This window comes from Schistocerca gregaria, chromosome 2 (assembly GCF_023897955.1).
Source record: "Schistocerca gregaria isolate iqSchGreg1 chromosome 2, iqSchGreg1.2, whole genome shotgun sequence".
Lineage (NCBI taxonomy): Eukaryota > Metazoa > Arthropoda > Insecta > Orthoptera > Acrididae > Schistocerca > Schistocerca gregaria.
In genome coordinates, this window is record NC_064921.1 from 33,726,809 (window position 1) to 33,747,721 (window position 20,913).

The following is a 20,913-nucleotide window of genomic DNA, read 5'->3' on the forward strand; positions in this document are numbered from 1 at the left end:
TAATTTTAGTGCAGCCATCACGACCCACTTACCTTTCTCAGTTCCATTGTAACACTAGGGAGCATGGAGGATTTAGTGCGAGTATTGGTTGAGCCGCAGACGGAGCTCATGGCAACCATGAAACAAGTGCTTCCAGCGTTGCTCTCCACGCCGTCTGCTCCAGCGCCGTTCCCTTCTCCCTTTGCGCCGTATGACGAGATGGCGGAGGATTGGGACGAATATGAACATCGCCTTCGGCTGCATTTTCAGGCATTTCATGTTGCCGATGTGGAGGTCTGTTGTGCTCTTTTCTTGTCTTGGATATCTCCCTCGCTGTATCAAGTTTTGCGACAGCTAGCGCCATTGCAGGAAACCTGGTCCTTGTCTTTTGACGCATTGTGTCCATTACTGTCTTCATATAATCGCTGCCGCATGCATGTTGTGGCGGCTAGGGTGGAGTTATATCAATGCAAGAAGCAGTCCCATCAGTCTTACCGGGCATGGGCCACTACCCTGCACGGTCTTAGTTGCAAGTGTCATTCTGTCACGGAGCAGTCGCGAGAGTCGTGTGCCCACGTTATGGTGCGCGACGTCATTGTTCGTTCGTTCCCTGATAGGGAGGTCCGGCAACGGACCTTGCAGTTAGAAGACCCTTCCCTTGAGGAAGTCCTGTCTATTGCTCAATCGTATGAAGTCTCTCACGCCGCAGGTCAACAGTTGGAAGCGTGGTGCAATGTCGCGGCGGTTCAGGGTGGCGCAGCCGCGTCCACTGCGTCCGGTGTGGCCGACGTGCGAGCGGTACAATCCGGCCGTTACAGCCACTCCCGCACGGCGCGTAAACAGACTTCCTGCCGCCGGCCCCTGTTAGTGTCCTGTGTGTTGTGCTTTATACATCAGGATCGGTTAGAGTGCCCCCAGCGCTGGGCCGTTTGTCGCAAATGTAATAAAAAAAGGACACATTGCTAAAGTTTGCCGATCTGCCTCGAAAGAATCGAAGGAAGCAGTTACAGAGGACGTGGACGTTGACATTCAGGAAGTTTCATTGGGCCAGGCACCTGACGCATCGGCACACAAACTCTTTATCGAGGTGTCGGTTTGGTCGCGCTGAATACAACTGCAAGTAGATATGGGCGCTGCAGTTTCTTGTTGAATGCACAAACTTACTCCGACCTTGGGTCGCCCCCATTGGTGCCAGATTACCATCGTCTACGCAGTTATGGTAAACAGTTTATTCCCCTACTGGGTCAATTCACTACCAACGTTACTTACAAATCAGTCACTCAGCCTATTACTTTTATTGTTGTCAGTGATGCGAGCTCCGCTAACCTTTTTGGATTGGATGCCTTTCAAGCTTTCGGGTTTTCTATCACTGACACCATACAGTTGGTCTCCGAAGACGTTCCCTATCAATCATTAGAATCTTTGATCTCTGACTTTCCGGATATCTTGGAGGAGGCCTGGGGCGTGTTTCAGACTTTGAAGCTCACTTAACGTTGAAGGCGTCGGCTCGCCTGCATTTCCTATGCGCGAGGCAGATCCGCTTGGCTCTCCGCCCTCAGGTAAAAGAAGAGCTAGACCGGCTGACAGCCCTAGGGGTCGTTCTTCCCATTTCTTCTAGTGAGTGGGCTTCGCCCCTCGTTATTGTCAGGAAAGCCTTGGGAAAATTACGTCTTTGTGGCGATTTCAAGGCCACGATTAATTCCCAATTGGTGGTGTACACCTATCCTTTGCCTCGTGCTGATGAATTGTTCTCTGCTGTGGCAGGAGGCCAATATTTTTCGAAAATCGATCTTTCAGAGGCTTATCATTAGATACCTCTTGATGAGGACTCCAAGCGGCTGTCAGTTGTCAGCACCCTGTTTGGCCTTTACCAAAACCAGCGGTTGGCCTTCCAAATATCCAGTGCCCTGGCAATATTCCGTCGTTATCTTGAGCACGTCACGTCAACAATCCCTCAATGTATTAATTACCTGGACGACATAATTGTCACGGGCTGCAGCACGAATGAACACTTGCACAACCTTCGCAACCTCTTTCTCAAATTCAGGTCCGTGGGCTTGCGTTGCAACCTGCGTAAGTCAAACTTCTTCCAACCGTCCATTGAGTTTGTGGGCTACACAATCTCTTGGCACGGTGTCCAGCCGCTAGGAAGTTTGGTCCAAGGTATCGTTGACATTCCGCAGCCCACTTTGCTGAAGGAGTTACAAGCTTTTATAGGCAAGATTGCCTATTACCAACACTTCATTCACCAAGCTTCCACCATCGCCCGCCCCCTGTACTGCCTTCTGCACAAGGGTGTTCCTTTTGATTGGTCGCCTGCATGCGAGCGAGCGTTCACCTCGTTGAAGGGCCTCCTCACGTCAGCGCCTTGTTTGGCTACTTTTGACCCCAATAAGCCATTGGTCCTGGCTACAGATGCTTCACACCTTGGGGTGGTGTCAGTTCTGGCCCATCGCAATGCAGATGGTTCTGAGCAGCCACTGGCTTTTGCCTCTAAAACTCTTAGTCCCGCACAGGCCCATTACTCCCAGGTGGGAAAAGAGACTTTGACCATTGTCTATGCTGTTACCAAGTTTCACCCTTTCTTGTACGGCACGAAGTTTCAGTTAATCACTGACCGTAAGCCGTTAATATCGTTATTTGGCCCCGCCTCTCAGATTACAGATAGGGCGGCCCACAGACTACAGTGTTGGGCCTTGTCCCTCTCTAAGTACCATTATGACATTCATTTTCGCCCTACCGGACAGCATGTCAATGCAGACGCACTTTCCCGTCTTCCGGTGGGCCCGGATCCTAAGTTCAATCGAGAGGAGATTATGTGTTTTCATTAGGATGTGGCTTTCCGCCAAGCGGTTGATGGCTTCCCGATCACTAGTTCTAGAGTCGCCAGGGAAACGGCAGCTGACCCGGCTCTCCGGCAAGTAGTTCGCCTCATTCAGCAGGGGTGGTCATCCCAACCCTCGGACCCTCTTCGTAATTATTTTGTTCTACGAGACCGCCTCTCCATCTGGGAAGGAGTCCTCCTTCTGGCTACCGATGATACAGCTCCTCCCGTGGTTGTTCCTGCAAGTTTGCGAATGGAAGTCCTCACGTCATTACATGAGGGGCACTGGGGTGTTTCCCGTACTAAAACCTTGGCTCGCAGGCATGTGTACTGGCCCGGTATTGACAGAGAAATTGAACACTTGGTGGCCACCTGTTCCCAGTCTGCGAGCCAACAGGCATCTCCCAGGTCAGCATTCTCTTCATGGCCGCCTGCAACCCAGGCATGGGAACGTGTTCACATCGATTTTGTGGGCCCATTTCTCAATGGCTTTTGGCTCACTGTCATTGATGATTATTCCCAATTTCCGTATGTGGTTCGCTGCTCCTCAACTACTTCAGAAAGTTGCAATCCAGGCACTAGCAAAAATCTTTTCCATGGAAGGTCTGCCAGTCACCCTGGTCTCGGACAATGGACCTCAGTTTGTTTCGCAGAGCTTCCAGGATTTTTGTAGGTGCTTCGGTATGTGGCACGTTTGCTCTTCCTCCTTTAATCCGCAATTGAATGGGGAAGCTGAGCACATGGTGTGCCCATGTAAGATGCAGATGAAAAAGTATGTGCACAAATTTCCTGCGGAGGAGGTGTTGACGTTTCTCCTGACGGCATATCAGACCACACCAATGGGAGAACGCAGCCTCACAGAGCTCCTCCGTGGGCGCCAACCTAGGATTCTGCTGCACTTTCTCTGGCCCAGTCCTCGACAGTCTTCGCAAAATGGAGTACCCGGCTTTCCAGTGGGTATGTCGGTCTGGGCACGTGGGTTTGGTCGCAATCCACATTGTATACCGGCGGTGGTCCTGCGCCGAAATGGCCACCGGCTCTATAACTTGCAGGCGGGGGACTGGGAGGTACATCGTCACCAAAATCAGCTACGTCCAAGTTTGAGCACCCACCCTCCGACCCCTCGGGCACCAGCTTCCCCATTGCCGGCACCTGTGTTGGTTTCTCCGGGGACGCTACCACCCCTCTGCCCTGTGATTCTGCTGCACTGCGATGGCTCTCAGCCTTGGCAGCCTCCAGTAGTTCCAGCACCGGCATTGCCATTGTTAGCGATGCCCCAGCGTGAGCCGGCTCCCTTCGCAGGCCCGGTTTCTCAGGAGGCTGGTTCACCTGTGGTTGTCCCTTCCCCATCGTCCCCGCCACTGGGTCTTGCCCCTCCTGGGGTGGACCAGGATCCGGAGTTCGACGTCCTGTCTCCCGTTCTGTCCCGGGCTCTGGTGGTGGGACGATGGGGTCCTCTTCGTGTGGGTCACTACCAGATGTATTCGAAGGTTCTGGCTTGAGGGTTGGCAGATCCTCTCATCTCCAGCCTTCCGATGGACGTGGAGGTCATCGCTCCTGCATGATGCTCCTCGTTCCATTGCAGTGGATCACAGTGGCTTCACCCCCCGAAGGAGGAGGAGTGCGGTAGCCACCAGAAAGATCGCGGGAGGTGCACATCGGTACGGTGCGTCACGGACGGTAGTTGCCGCAAGTAGAGTCCTGTCCACCAGAGGGCACGCGAAAATTCGGCCACGGCCTCTGCCAGCGGAACAACAACAACTCAGGCAGCATGGGCCGTGCCCGGTTAGTTCACATCGGGCATGCCTATGAGACAGTTCCCGATCTACTGTGAAGTGCGACAGAAAACGTGAACCACGTTCTTACAAAAGGCATAAAGTTTGAGTTGCAAAGGAATGCCAGGATGCATTCTAGAAACTGAAGAAGATATTAACACCAAGTTCAGTGTTATCTTTTCCAGATTACGAGACAGAGTTTGCGCTTTTCATGTGATGCTTCCAGTTAGGTTTTGAATCGGATGTGGGTGGTAAAGAACATTCTGTCACTTATGCTTCCTGACAGTTGAATAGAGCAGAGAGGAATCTACACTGTGACAAAAAAAGAAGTGATCAATCTGATATATGCAGTTACCTACTTTTGGTGTTATTTATTTAAGATGGTAACCTACCATACAGCTTGTAGTTGGTTGCTAGGGCTAAAGAACTCTTCTACTCACTCTATGACAAAAGGATTTCAAAGGTGAAGGTGTACATGAACATAGCAAGGTAATGGTACTACAGGTGGTGAGACTGGACAGTCACATGCATTGCAATGTGCTAGTGCTGACTGCAAACTGTATGAAACACAGCTGCAGTTTATTGTATGTGATGGCCTGTTATGTAATACTAGAAGGTTGGCATTGTGCATGGTAGTGTTAGCTGGGCAGAAGGCAGAAGTTCTGTAGAAAGTACATAATCACCTGCTGTCTGAGAATGGAGGGTATAGAACAATGAATAAAACACTAGTGGAATGCTACTGGTGGAAGATGAGGAGGACAGATACGGACCAGTACGTAAGACATTGTATACAATTAAGCAATGGTCAGATATGAGCCATAAGCTAGTGCAATTGCAAAGGCTGCCATAGTTAATTAAATCTTTTCAAATGATTGAGACGGATATCTTGGGGCCAATTAACTGGACTACTGCAGGAAACCGCTTTGTATTAACCATCATTGACCACTTTTCTTGGCACATGGAAATAACTGCCATTCAAAATTGACAAGCAGCAACACTGGCACAAAGCACTGGTCATCAGCTTGTTGCTTAAATTTAGTGTGCCGGAAACCATAATTACAGACCAAGGGACAAACATCATGACTGATCTGATAACACAACTATATTATTTGCTACAGGTTTGGAAATTAAGAAATAGTCTACTGCGTGCTGAAAATAATTGTAAGATGGAGCATGTGCATCATACTATAGGTCGAATGTTAACTTACTGTGTAAACTTGTACCACTATGAATGTGACTACATATAATTTGAAGTTCCATATCAGTACTGGGATTTTCCCATAGAAGGTGATTTTTGGAAGTAAGATGCTTTTGCCTTTCGACAAAGTCATCCCAAAAACCGGCAAGGATGATGACTCTGTAAAGCATTTTAGCAAACGAACGAGAGGGGTTTGATGGCTGTTCAGGGTACAAACACCAAGCCCTGGAACAATAGCAGGTACGGAATGGGGTAGGACAATGGGTAATATGAAGGGTGAGACCAAAGAATTTCCTACATGGAACCAGAGATTGTATTAGGTAATTGAAACAATGTCATCAGATACTGTCAAACTACAGTTACTGACTCATACAAAAGTAGTTCGTGTTGGATGCTGCAACTGTATGAAGGCACTCCTGATGTAGTAACACAAGTATTGCCACACACCAAGCTGAAAGAGGCAAGAAAGGTGTACACAAGGACATTGTGCAACTTGACCATGAAATTCGATATTAATTGTGGTCAAGGAAGTCTGACAGGTTATTTATTGTGGTGTACAGTTAAGGAATAAAGAAGAATAGCCTTGTTAGGTTTATATTAATTAGGGAAATAAGCATTTCTTTCTGATTTTAATGAGTGACAGATGTTGCCGAATGAGAGAGAGGGAGATGACTGTATTGTAGCTCCCAGTTCCCAGGTTGACAGATTCCATGGGTAGAGATTAGGGGAATTCTAATTGTGTCAGTGCCTCACCTCTTCACCAGTGGCATGCAGCAAATACAGTCATTGGAGATTGGAGCCCTTTCCATTAGACAAGAGGAAGTGGTTCTCACCAGTCACTGATAGATGCTGGAACTAACTTAAAACGCGTCAGGCATACATAACAAATAGATTGTGGTCACTTGAAGATTATCCTGCATGGGATGAGATAGTGTGGACAGGAAGATGCGCATCTGAGTGTGTGGAGATTATGTGTGCTGGATGAAGTGATCATTCCTGCAGTCAGCACTAGAAAGGTAACTGTCATGTGTCATGCCATGCATCAACCCATGGATCTTGTAGTGGAATGTAAGAGATGCATACTAATGAAGAATAACTTGGTCATCCCAGCCTCTGTCATCTGGTTTGAGAATGGATTCAATGAATTGTGGATATTTAACTATCGCTGAGAAATGCAGATCCTTCCAAGACACATGTGCATAGCAAACGCTGAGCTGTTAATTGCAGGACAGCCTAGCATCATAGAAACTTCCCATGCCGAGTCTGTGGGAAAATTTAGTGCTACCACTATGAGACAAGATCTTCTAGCTCGACTATCACCGATCTCTGTAAGGAAAACAGAAGAAGCTACTTGCCATTTTTCAAGAGTTCTCTGAATGCTTCAGTCCACATGTGAAGAACAAAGTAGACAAATCGGTAGTGAAGCACCAAATTAGCGCTGGAGACCATCAACCAATAAGCCAGAGAGCATACCGTGTGTCAGCAATGGAACTTCAAATAATTCCCAACAAGATAAAGAAAATGATGAAGAATGACATCATTCAGCCTTCGCAGAGCCCTTGGTCATCACCAGTGGTCCTCGTCAGGAAGAAGCATGGCAGTTGGCGCTTTTGTGTTGATTACAGGAAGCTTAATAAGATAACTAAAAAGGACATTTACCCTCTTCTGTTGATTGATGATACACTAGATTGTCTGAAGGGTGCTAAGTTTTCCTCATCCATGGACATGTACTTGGGATACTGGCAAATCGAAGTAGATGAGGCTGATCATGAGAAAACTGCATTCATCACCCCTGAGGACCTGTATGAGTTTAAGGTAATGCTGTTTGGTTTGTATAATGCACCAGCAACTTTTGAATGGATGATAATCTTCTAAGGCACCTGAATTGGATGATGTGTCTTTGTTATTTAGGTGACATTGTAGTGTTCTGAGAGACATTTGATAAACACGTAAAAAGACTGAGGGCTGTTCTTAAGTGTCTACAACAAGGTGGACTGAAATTTAATCCAATTGGAGCAAAAGAAATCAAAATACTTGACACCTTTTGTCAAACAAAGCTGTGCAGCCAGACCCTGAAAAGATGAGATCTATAATGAAATTTCCTATTCCTAAAAGTATTAGAGATGTGAGAACCTTCCTTGGATTATGTTTTATTACCGATGTTTTATCAAAGAATTTTGTATCAAAGCCAGGCCAGTCCAAGAGTTGTTAAAAGCTGATGCTAAATTTATCTGGAGTGGTGCTCAACAAGATTCTTTCTAAGTTCTGTGAAAAGCTCTGACAACTGACCCTGTACTTGGTCTATATGATGAGAGAGCACCTACAGAACTACACACAGAGGCCAGGGGATATGGGATTGGTGCTGTTCTGGTGCAAATTTCTGATCAAAAAGAGAAGGTTATAGCCTACACTTCTAGGACACTCACAAAAGCTGAGAGAAACTACTCAACTACAGAAAGAGAATGTCTTGCTGTCATCTGGGCCATGTGCAAATTTCGACAGTATCTCTATGGAAGGCTATTCACAGTTATTACAGACCATCATTCACTTTGTTGGTTGATAAGTCATAAGGATCCAACAGGATGACTCGCCAGGTGGGCACTACGTCCTCAAGAATATGACATTATCGTAGTGTACAAAAGTGGAAGAAAAAACATTTAGAGGCCGACTGTCTCTCGAGAAACACTGTGCAAGACCATCAAGACTTTGATGAAGATAGTGACTGTTTCACTACTACACTCCAGGATCTCTCTGCTGAGCAGAAGAAGGATGCCAAGGGATCTCAAATTATGCTTGCCTTCAATCAGTCAGAGAATGTGAAAGGATAGTTTAAGGTAGTTAATGGATTACTTTGCAAGAAAAACTACCAGTGATTCCTAAACACATGCGCTTATATGTTCTACAGAGATTCAATGACACACCTGAGGCATATGTCCATACACAACCACTTCTCAAAACAAGAGTTTTAAGATGCAGGAATTAGTAAATTAAAGAGTGTGTTTCTTATTTTGCCCATTACTGATATTTAATGATGTATCATAACATTATCCTTGCCACAAAACAACTGGTTAATTTATCTTTGGGGGTGTCTATAACCCATACGGTTTACATATAGCTTATATACAAGAAAAGAAAGGAATGACAAAATAATGTGATCTAATACAACAGATAGCTGTTATATGTTGTCGTAAGTGAAATGCATATTGGGTAGCTTGTGATAAGAGGAGAAGGTCAGTGTAACGATGTATGATTTGACAAATAAGTTGATATGCAACAGCCAACATGCTACAACTATAGAGTGAATGTGCAGTTTGAGCAGCATGTGGATCAAGCAGTGTAATTTTAAGAAGGAAACTCTAAATAATATATGTTGTGTTCGTGCATTTGAAGTCTTTTTGTACAGTCTGGTTAGGAATAGAGACCCCGGGGCTGGGTCTACTGAAAGGGGAGAGGTGTGTAACGCCGCCACTAAGTTTGGGCACTACTGTGGAAATAGCAGCTCTGCTAAAGCTGTGTCTAAAAACAATGGGCAACCGGCAGGTGCCGAGGCAGTAATATTCTGTGACTGTGGGACCGGTGAAAATGGTTTCTGCATTGTTGAGCCACAGTGATGGTGATTCCTACGTTGTTGGAAGTTGTGCATCAGCATAATAAATGTGGTTTAAGTGGTAGAAATACTCATCAACTGTAGAAGAGACTTGCACAGCCTGGTAGCACCCACCATGTAACATTGGCCACTCTGATCACCACCGGGTTACGGGTCAATGAGCAGCTAATGCTAGACAGGGCCGCTGTCTCCGCCAGGCCGCCTCTGAACGCTAAGTCCACCCTCTGTGGATGAGCCTCCTCCAGGCAGTCTATGGCAGCTGCCAAGCTTCTGCCTCATTAGGCAGCAGTTCACGTTCCAGATCGTATGTTCTCTGCACTCAGTCACCCGGAGAGTGTTCTGGCACTTAGCACCTCTCATCGTCGCGGGGTGCGGGAAGCGAATTCTTCTACTGGCTAGTGACATTTCCACAAAAATTGTGGTACACAAATTTACTGCTGGCACTTGCCATGTGCTGCCACTCTCTGCAAACTGCGGTACACATTAGTGAGCAGGAAAATTAATCTCAGCAATGTCGGGTGTGCACGTCACAGCTAGACTTGCCCCAGGAGCGAGCTTCTGCAGCACTCTGCAGGACCCCCACACCATGTGCTACTGGTGTGACTGCAGTGTCAACATATTAAGAATGTTGTAGTGGAAGATGAATAAAAGCGTTGTACCTTCCAACTGTGTTTCCCTAGCCATCCACCAGCCGCACTTGCTACAATTAGACCCCTACACTGTATTGGCCTCTCACCCTGAGGCTGCTACAGTTTGGTGTTGGGAGTCCTTAGGTGCGAGTAGTGTGTTGACAGTTCAAACAACTTATGGGTTTGCTGCCGGGTGATGTCGGCGAACACTGCCGATATTTTGACAGGAGCACACCCTGCCATTCTCAAGGCACAGATGCAAGGAAGAAGAAATGTGCAAGCAAATTTAATACCTCAGTTCACAGAGGAGAAACAAGGAAGACACCACACACAGAACAAGTGTCAACACAAACAAAGATAACCAACATCAGAAATATTGATAGTTACTATTAATCAACAGGTGAGGTAGCACTAATTCTGTCCCTCTGTTTTTTGGTGAGAGACAGAGCCGGGTTCCAAGCAGCATTTAAACAAAATCCACCATCTCTCTTAATAAGGTTGCTTGATAGTCTGATTTCAACAGATTCCTTAATAACACTATCCCAATAGCTGGTCGTGCAAGCCAGGATCTCTGTGTTGTTGTATTCCGTAGGATGGCCGGTGTCAAGGCAATGTTGTACAATAGCGGATTTGCTCGGCTGTAGTAAGCATGTGTGACACTTATGTTCAATACACCGGTCTTCCACAGTCCTGACTGTCTGACCAATATATGACATGACACAACTGCAAGGAATACAATAGACCCCAGCCTTACGCAAACCAAGATCATCTTTTACAGACGCCAACAGGGCCTTAATCTTAGAGCATGGTCAAAAAACACATTTCACATCATATTTCCGCAAAATATGGCCAATCCTGTTGGAAATGCTTTCTGCGTAAGGCGAAAAGGCTGTAGACTTAGGTGCCACCTTGTTGCTATCGTCACTCACCCGTTGCACAGAAGGCTGATGGCACAACACACGTTTGATCTGCCTTTCACTATAACCATTCTGACGAAAGGTGACTTCAAGATGTAACAGCTCAGCTGCCAAACTTTCAGGGTCTGAGATAACGTGGGCCCCATGAACCAAGGTGCGAAGTACTCCTTCACGCTGAGCTGGATAGTGACAACTATCAGCTTGCAGATACTGGTCAGTGTGGGTAGGCTTCCTATAAACAGAATGTCCCAACGTACGACTATACTCGCTGTCAGTTAGATTTTGTTTCTAAGTAATTATTTCAGCTTCATTTAATGATGACATCTAATGTTTCTGAATTTTCTTGTGATTTGGTGGACAGTGCTTCTTTGTCGCAGTCTGACTGGGAATTTCAATGTGTAGCTGCTCGTCATTCGACGAAGTTGGAACGTTTCCTTGGATCAGTGTCTAATTCTAATTCTCGATGTTCTGTGATCAATCTCACGGAGAAATTGTTTGACGATGCAGCTTTGTCTGTTCTGGGGAAAGGTTTGAACTTTGCACTGATGCCTAAGAGTTTGCCAGTCGTTGATTTTATCAGTTCTATCGAGCAGGCTGTTTATAAACTACCCTCCAAGGCTGTGGAAGAGGTTGGAGGGAAGCTTGTCGTGTGTTGACTGGGGCCCGTCCACCCAAGTGTAACATTACAGCAGCTGAGGCGGCTGCTTTACGTTCACTTAGAATGGATCCTGATATTGTTATTTTACCTGCGGACATGGTAAACGCCACCGTTTTGTTGAACAAGCACGATTACATTCAAAAGATGCAGTGTCTACTTTCTGATTCGGTGTATTGCAAAACTGGTGCTGACCCTACTAAGCGTGTTGAGAGAAAGACAAATAACCTCCTGAAGAAAAATTCTTTGTCACAGGAGACTATCAAGAGTCTTAATTCTTACCGTGCTGTACCACTTAGATTATATGGCCACCCTAAGGTCTATAAAGAGACTGCCACGTTGAGGCCAATTGTTTCTAATATTGGTGCTCTGACATATCGTGCAGCTAAACATCTTGCTAGTTTGTTGAGCTCACTAGTTGGTAGGTGTGAACACCACATTAAGAACTCTGCAGATTTCTTATGTCAATTGCAGGGGTTGCGTTTGAATGACTGATATTTTAGTCAGTTTTGATGTGGTTTCTCTTTTCACTCTCGTTCCTCTCTCTGATTCGCTGCAGCTAATTGAAGTTAAGTTTGATGTCGAGTTAACAAATACGTTTCGACATGTGCTGACTCCCACTTACTTTTTATTTAATGGTCAGTACTACGAACAGACTGATGGAGTTTCAATGTGAAGCCTGTTGTCACCTATTGTGGCCAATTTGTTTATGGAGGACTTTGAGGAACCTGCATTGGAGTCAGTGACATTGAAACCTGCGTGTGTTTTCAGATATGTAGAAGATACTTTTGTTGTTTGGCCTCATGGTAGTGAGAATTTAAACCGGTTTTTGGAACATCTGAATTCAATCCACCCGAATATTCAGTTCACTATGGAGGTGGAAAAGAATGGATGCCTTCCCTTCCTTGATGTGTTGGTCAAAAGGAAGACTGATGGTACATTTGGACATTCTGTTTATAGGAAGCCTACCGACAATGACTTGTATCTGCGAGCTGATAGTTGTCACCATCCAGCTCAGCATGAAGGAGTATTTCGCACCTTGGTTCACGGGGCCCACATTTATCTCAGACCCTGAAAGTTTGGCAGCTGAGCTCTTACATCTTGAAGTCACCTTTCGTCAGAATGGTTATAGTGAGAGGCAGATCAAACGTGTGTTTCGCCATCAGCCTTCTGTGCAAAGGGTGAGTGACGATAGCAACGAGGTGGCACGTAAGTCTGCAGCCTTTTTGCCTTACGCAGGAAGCATTTCCAACAGGATTGGCCATATTTTGCGGAAATGTGATGTGAAATGTGTTTTTCGACCACGTTCTAAGATTAAGGCCCTGTTGGTGTCCATAAAAGATGATCTTGGTTTACATAAGGCTGGGGTCTATCGTATTCCTTGCAGTTGTGGCATGTCACATATTTGTCAGACAATCAGGACTGTGGAAGACCGGTGTATGGAAATAAGTGTCACACATGCTTACAACAGCCGAGCAAATCCGCTATTGCAGAACATTGCCTTGACACTGGTCATCTTATGGACAAAAAACAGAGGGACAGAATTAGTGCTACCTAAACTATTGATTAATAGTAACTATCGATATTTCTGTGTTGGTTATCTTTGTTTGTGTTGACACTTGTTCTGTGTGTGGTGTCTTCCTTGTTTCTCCTCTGTGAACCGAGGTATTAAATTTGCTTGCACATTTCTTCTTCCTTGCATTTGTGCCTTGAGAATGGCAGGGTGTGCTGCTTGCGAAATATCGGCGCTGTTCCCCGACATCACCCGGCAGCAGACCCGTAAGTTATTTGAACATTCAATTTGCCGGGAAAAGTTAAGGTCTGACAGTGTGTTGACAGAATACTTGTGTTATCTCATTGGTGCTGAAAACAGTGAGTTTCGAATGTTATGTGTAGCATATCATTGGTTAAGTATGTTTAATGCTTTTCAGTGTGTATTGTCATGGCTATGGAAACTTATTTGTTGCCGTAGGCAGTGGTCTGGCAGTGCATCCAGTTACTCATGAAAGAAGAATGGTCTTTAACAAGTGGTGTGCTGTCAAACATTTAAACTCATTGTGAAAATGCAACAGAAGGAAAAAATAATGTGCATTTTTTTAAAAATATTTGATAAGTAGACATTATAAATTTGAACCGAAGGTTTCAGTTATTTCCAAGTAAAACTGAAGGGGCAAGCCCATTTACAATGATTTTTGGTATGCAATGTGAAATGTCCTTGGGTGGCCTGGAAGAGGCATTTTCAAAAGAATGGAATGAGAGGTTACAAATAGCTAGCTTCAGATTCAGAACTGCTGATTTCATAATCGAATTAGCCCCATTACTTGCTGATGACAGTTACTTGCCAGAGAGTAAGATGAGATATTTTGAAGCTATACCTGTTAACATTAAAATCTAGGTTTAAGCTCTACCTAAAAACTATTCAAATTCCAGTCTACATGTATCACAGAAAAAAAGTGCTACATTTACTCAAAATGCAGTAAATGCTTACCAATCTGGGAGAAAGATACCAAAACTAGAGGCACGAATATTGAAAAGTACATGACTCTTTTGGTTCTGTAAACTTTCCCAGTGTAAAAATTGGTTGTATTTGTGTCAGGTCTCCAGCCAGAACATTTCTTCATCTGGACACAATATTCTGGCGGTCCATCTGGCCACCATCTTCAGGTTAGTAGGCCGTCATACTATCTTGCTGGAACTGAAATTGAACATGTCGTGGTGGCTCCTTTATACACCAACCATGGGTCCACTACATGTGTGGAAACATAACAGCTCTCTAGCAACAGGTACGACAGTGCACCAATGGTGAAATGATAAATCAATATTAAACACTAATGACAGTTTTTGAAGACCGAGACAAAGACTGTTGTTTCTTAACATCAAAGAGAAAAGGGTTCCAACTCTTACCTTATCTCTGTTTATAATATTGTCAGATAGCCAGATGTCAGTGGCTTCTTTCACTACACAGTCCCAATACCATGATGCAGGGACAACTGCTTGTGTCTCATCATACAACATTTTATATCCTTCCATAAGACAATGTTCTGCCACTGCAGATTTTTCTGGCTGAAATAAATGCATATGACGATGATGCTCCACAAAACGATTCTGGACCATACAAATCATTTGTCCAATATAGATTTTCATGCAATGGCAGGGAATCTTGTAGACTCTGGGTTTTCTCAAACCTAAATCATGCTTCACTGAGCCCAACAGGGCTGTGGTCTTAGCTGGCAGATGGAATACACTTTTAACATTAAATTTCTGCCTATTTTTGAAGATATGCTCCCCACAAAAGGTAAGAATGCCACCGATTTGCTTGTATCTTCTATTGGTTCCCGCGAATGTCCAATCTGTACCACGTGGAAGATCTAATTGTCAGTATAACAATTCTGTTTGAACACAGCTTTTAGATGGTGCGGCTCCCGTGTCAAACTATCTGCATCTGAGATGGCGTAAGGTCTTTTACCAATTTACATAGAACTCCATTACATTGGTACGATGGATGACAACTTGATGCATGAAGATATCGGTCCGTATGCATGGGCTTATGATAAACACTATATCCCAATGTCCCATTGTCCCTCCTGTAGACCAAGACATCAAAAATGGAAGTTTTCCATCCTTTTCAACCTCCATCGTGAAATTGATATTGGGATGCAGGCAATTAAAATGATCTAGGAAACAATCTAGAGCATTCCTCCCATATAGCTATATCATAAACGTGTCGTCAACATATGTCCAGAAGCAAGTTGGTTTTGAGAATTCCGTCTTCAGTGCCATGTCCTCAGTGTCTTCCATAAACAAATTGAGGACTATGGGGGACATTGGACTCCCCATAGCCACTCTGTCAGTTTGTTCAAAGTATTTATCATTAAATATAAAATATGTCAACACATGGTGACAAAGCTTAGTAGTTTCTTCATCTAATTTTTCACTAATTAACTGCAAAGAATGTGCAAGAGGAACTCTGGTACACAGAGACACAACATCAGAACTAACGAGCAAATCTGTGGGACTGAGACACAAAGATTTCAAACTCTGAATAACCATATTTTTTGGAAATATGGTGAACGCATTTTCCGACATGGGGACTGAGAATGGACGCTAAATACTTGGCTAAGTTGTAAGTAGGAGAGCCCAAATTGCTAACAATAGGCCGAAGAGGTACTCCTTGCTTGTGTACCTTTGGCCAACCGGTTAATGTCAGAGGACTTGTAGCACCAGGTTGAAGTTTTTTAAGATCATTATCAGATAATGAACTCTTCTTCCAAAGTGAAAGTGTCTTGCATTTTATACATGCAGGTGGATTGTTCTTCAATCTTCAGTATGCCGAGTCTGCAAGCATAAGATCCATTTTATCCACATAATCATCCCGTGTGAAAGAAAAAACGTCATGTTGGCCTTGTCTGCTGGAAGAATTACTAAATCCTGGTTTTCTTTCATGGACCAGACTGTGGCTCTTCCAAGCGAGTAGATGTTATGTCGTGGGGGTGGCACCAGGGCAATGTATAAGAAACCTCTTGCCTAACCTCATCAGCTAGATCGTCAGGAAACCTGGACACCACTTGTTCAACAGTGGAAATTAATTTTGTAAGGGGATCATTCTTGGGCGTAGAGGCAAATTTCAATCCTTTTTCCGATACTGTCAGCATAGCATCATCCAGTTAATTGGTTGTGAGATTGATCACAACATGTCGACAGGTGTCATCATCTGCCCGTAGAGTCTTTCGTGACGGCATACATGAATAAAACATTCTCAGTTTTCAAGCTGCATCAATTCAAATAAAATCCTTGAGCTCTCGATGACCATCTCTGCCATCATTGTCAGGAGTTCACTGACTGCGGGGGCTACTACAGTTTCTCGATTATATAAGCATGATGACATCATCAGCAGCCAATCAGATAGACCCAATGTGGCGTGTGCACATAAGTTGAGCTGGGCAGCTAGCAGAGCTATTGTGGCAGCACTGGTGATGTCAGGTGGCACCAGGGGCAGGGAACTGCCGCTCCCGTGTCGCACATCTGTCTTTGTTTTCTATTGATGTCCAATGCCTGCCTGCATGCCCTGATGAGCGTGTGCCCCTGGTCTCTGTTGGAATTATTGTTGTTCGAACGCATCTCGGCCACTTTCTTTATAATGGAGTCTCAATATGCAGATGCATGAGCCAACGCTTTTGTATTTTCGAACTGTATTTTATGTCCGTTTTCTAGCAGTGCTCAGCTATGGCCGACTTGTCAAGCTCCCGTTATTTTATTTGGCGCTTGTGATCAGTACAACACTCTGCAACCATGTGAATTGTTTGTCCCATATACATGCTGCTGCATTCACAGGTATACCATACACGTCGGACACTCGAAGAGCAATGTCGTGTTTAACAGGGCACAACATGTCTTGTATCTTTGGGCGGGGCAGAACACTGGTCTTATCCCATGTTTCTGCAGCAGATGTCGTAACTTATCGTTAGTTGCTTCACAGTGTGGCAGGAATGCAGTCCGTTTGGCCTCTTCTACTGATTTACCAGATGTCATTTGTCGGCGGCTCTTGAGAGCATTTGCAGTGTCTCCTTTGCTGTATCCATTTTCCCTTAAAACACATTTGAAGTTCTGCAATTCAGATTATAGATGGTCGTCATCAGAGATAACCTTGGCTCTATGAACCAACGTGTTCAGGACCACTTGCTTGTGTACAGGGTGGCAGAACAATGTCTTATGGAAGGACATAAAATGTTGTATGATGAGACACAAGCGGTTGCCCCTGCGTCATGGTACTGGGACTGTGTAGTGAAAGAAGCCATTGAAATCGGGCTATCTGACAATATTATAAACAGAGATAAGGGGTATCCTTTAAGTAAGAGTTGGAATCCTTTTCTCTTTGATGTTAAGAAACGACAGTCCTTGTCTCAGTGTTCAAAGTAGTGTTTGCTATCGATTTATCATTTCCATGAGCTTTCACTAGTGCTGCGCTGTTGCGCCTGTTGGTGGAGGGCGGTTATGTTCACACGTGTGTGGTGGACTCACGAGCAACCACTGCATGTTTGATTTCAGTTCTTGTGAGATAGTGCCATAGCCTACTCACTTGAAAGTAGCAGCCAGATGGACCACCAAAATATTGTGTCCAGATGACGAGATGGAGACCAGGTGTGAATACAGAACTGTTGATAAGTGGATAATTTCTTTACCCACAATAAGGGAAATGAGGAAGTTGTATCATTTCAGATTTATTGTTTCATTGTCGTAGGTGGAAGATTTCAAGCAAAATTAGTTACTAACACTGTTTTTGAGTTGTAATAGCCAATATTTCATATTTAATAGATGTTTTAAGGGTCCTGGTGTGTTTACTGAACATATATGTGATGTAGTTACTTGATAGATGGTTCTACAGTGCCCTGGAGAAATTATTAGAAAAGATTTGGTGAGGCAGATTAAATCAGCTTGGCATTTCGTGTCTCAGAACTGTACTGAATGCATCAGGGGCAATACGTTTTTACAGAATCGCGATGACAGTGACTATGAAATCGAGAGTACTTCTCATTCATAGAGTTCAGGGGTAGCACTGCAGCGATTCTGAATAACATAATAATAGTGTTATTCACGCTCTGTCATCTTGTGTGGCTCCCCATGAAGTAAGAGCATGAAGATTCTGGCATTTCTTGGCTTCCATTGCCCAGCTTGTTATTTCTTCCAGTTTTCAGCTTTCAGCATATAGACAACTGTTTTATTGACCTAAGGATTTTATAAGAGCATGTTGTCAATAACCTGGCTAATATTGTCTCATTATTTCTCTTGAATGTTGCAGACACTTGCAGAATCTTTGACTGATATTGCAAATAATCGAAAGTCAGTGATGGAAGAGTATAGAGCACATTACAGAATAATTAACCCAAAGGCAATAACAATGGGGCAGTTGTATGGTTGCTTCGATCCTGTTTCTCATGAATGGTCAGATGGTAAGTTGTAGCACTAATAATGCTTCCATCAGTCATATATTTTTTGTTTTACATCATGTTTTATCAGATTTCATGCATTTTTCATTATTTGTGTTATAAGATGGTGGATGGTTATTTTCATTTTTATGTTTATGAAATGTTCCTTGACTAATTTAGGTGTGTTGGCTAATACTTTTCGAGAGTTTGCATCTGCAACAACACCTGATAGGAAATGGATCATGTTTGACGGCCCAGTTGATGCTGTGTGGATAGAGAACATGAATACTGTACTCGATGACAATAAGAAGTTGTGCCTTATGTCAGGTGAAATCATTCAGGTAAGAAAATAATAATGATAATAATAATAATAATAATAGACATCTGTGGGAAAAATAAAAATATCATCTTTAAAAAGTGTCTGCTAATCAGAAAAGGATAAAATTACGGTATACAAGACAATACACTACATTCAATGAACTGTAGACAGAAATGTGCTGTATAAACAACATAGTAAAAATTTATATCCATTTACTAACATTGCTACATTAACAAATCCCCGTACCATAATATGTTATGGTATTAAAATTTCTTTCATGCAATCTGGAAGGTTAGTTCGAGGTAAAAGTGTATGTTTTCTGAACCAGAGAGTAATTTATAACTGTCTTTCCTCTTTTTCAACTTGCATTTTAACTGCTGACATTAAACTTTGTCTCTCTTAAGCACTCCCCCCCCCCCCCCCTTTCCACACACACACACACAAACACACACACACACACACACACACACACTAAAAAGTAGTGTTTCAATTTTCTTGCCTCTTACACTCTCTGCTTACTTGAAAGTGGAGTGAAGTCCAGTTCAATTACAGCATCTACCTCTTCATTATGTTGTCCATTCTCAACATTGTCACCACACCCGTCTTCATGAAACTGTTGTATGAGTTCACTTACACTAGTTGATGTACTTTCTGTAAGCAGTGCATTGTCCATATTGCCATACCCCTCAGATCCATCAGTTTTCTGTACTAAAGTGTGAAGTTCTTGCTCATCTCCCTTGACACTGTTTTCTCTGACACCATCGTCAATTGCTGAAGCAAGATCTTTAAAAATGAAGCTGACCTTCTAGAAACAGTTGGTGGTTGTATTGTAGGTATGTTACTTGCTGTAAGGCTGAAGAAATCCACTGGATGCATCCAATACACTAATAAATTTTCCAAGTTCTCATCCAGATTCAACATTGTCCATTTGAGACAAAATATGTCTCAACACTCTGTACACAGCAGTTACACATCCCATCCATCCCAAGAATACAATTTACTGTAGAGAGTTAATCAACTTTTAACTAGACTGCTAATTCACTTAAGTCGTCTGATAGCTGACTAAACTGTTGTTACTAAACACTTCTTGTAGAAAACAATGAAAATAGCACTACCTATCTCTGGACTGTATTCAAAACAAATACTAGCACTACTGGCACTATGGTTGGCTAAAGGGACTGTCTCTGACTGTATTCAAAACAAACACGAAATATATGCTCAGAGCCAATTTTGAACTTAAATTAACATAGCTCGCTGCACAACAGACGTGAAGCAGACGGCAGTTACGACGTTATTATTAACAATAAATGACAGATAATTTAGAATAGAAAAGTGATGTAATGATCAAATAACAGTCTGATCACTGTTACTAATAAACCGTAATATTCAAATTAATAGTCATTTCTCTTTGGTATATCATGACTGTTACTCCTTTTACAGAATTACTATACTGAACAAAATAGAAGTCTTGCCTTATCACGATATGCATAATTGGAAGTGTGATCGTGGTGGTCTCATTGAAATGGTGGTGAACGGTGATCTATCATAGGTTCTTCACATCTCTGATAAATTTAAACACACCAAGGAGCAGGACGCTTCACAGACGCATTGTCCCAAGACAACCAGAGCTCATCAGTTTTCACATATAACAATTTTGGTAATTGTTGCATCTGCAACTTAATGATTTCAGAAACAACTTTTAGCATGTAAGTGAAAAGCCACAACACTTATTAAGACTTGACGTGTTCTTTTTCGACACCACAACAATTTTGCATCTGTGGCCATTGACAAAGTGTCAACACCATTTTAGGCCCCACCACTATCTGTCTTCCAACTGATATTGTGCACATCGCCATGGAGCATGCCTAGCCAGTTAGCCAGTTCAGTTGCTTGCTTTCTGCAGTATTAATTTTACTTTTAATCAACTCCTTGTCTAAACCCTTGGAGGAAAGTAGTCCCTCACAATAAAGAAATAGATATTTCATCTTTTTGTCATTTTAAATTAATGCCCTTATAAGAAGTAACACATTTTACAGAATTTCAAAGATATCTTCACATATTGCTTGAAGATTAATCAATCAATAGTC

At 43.5% G+C, this 20,913-nt stretch overlaps 1 protein-coding gene across 1 annotated transcript in view; it reads left to right on the forward strand.

The window, feature by feature from the left end:
* Positions 1–20,913, forward strand: part of LOC126336262 (dynein axonemal heavy chain 3) — a 1,127,841-nt gene that overhangs the window by 568,374 nt on the left and 538,554 nt on the right. Inside the window, exons 30-31 of the mRNA XM_049999758.1 lie at positions 18,381–18,531; positions 18,688–18,848. Coding sequence (XP_049855715.1) covers positions 18,381–18,531; positions 18,688–18,848 — 312 coding nt within the window. The remainder of the gene's footprint in view (positions 1–18,380; positions 18,532–18,687; positions 18,849–20,913) is intronic.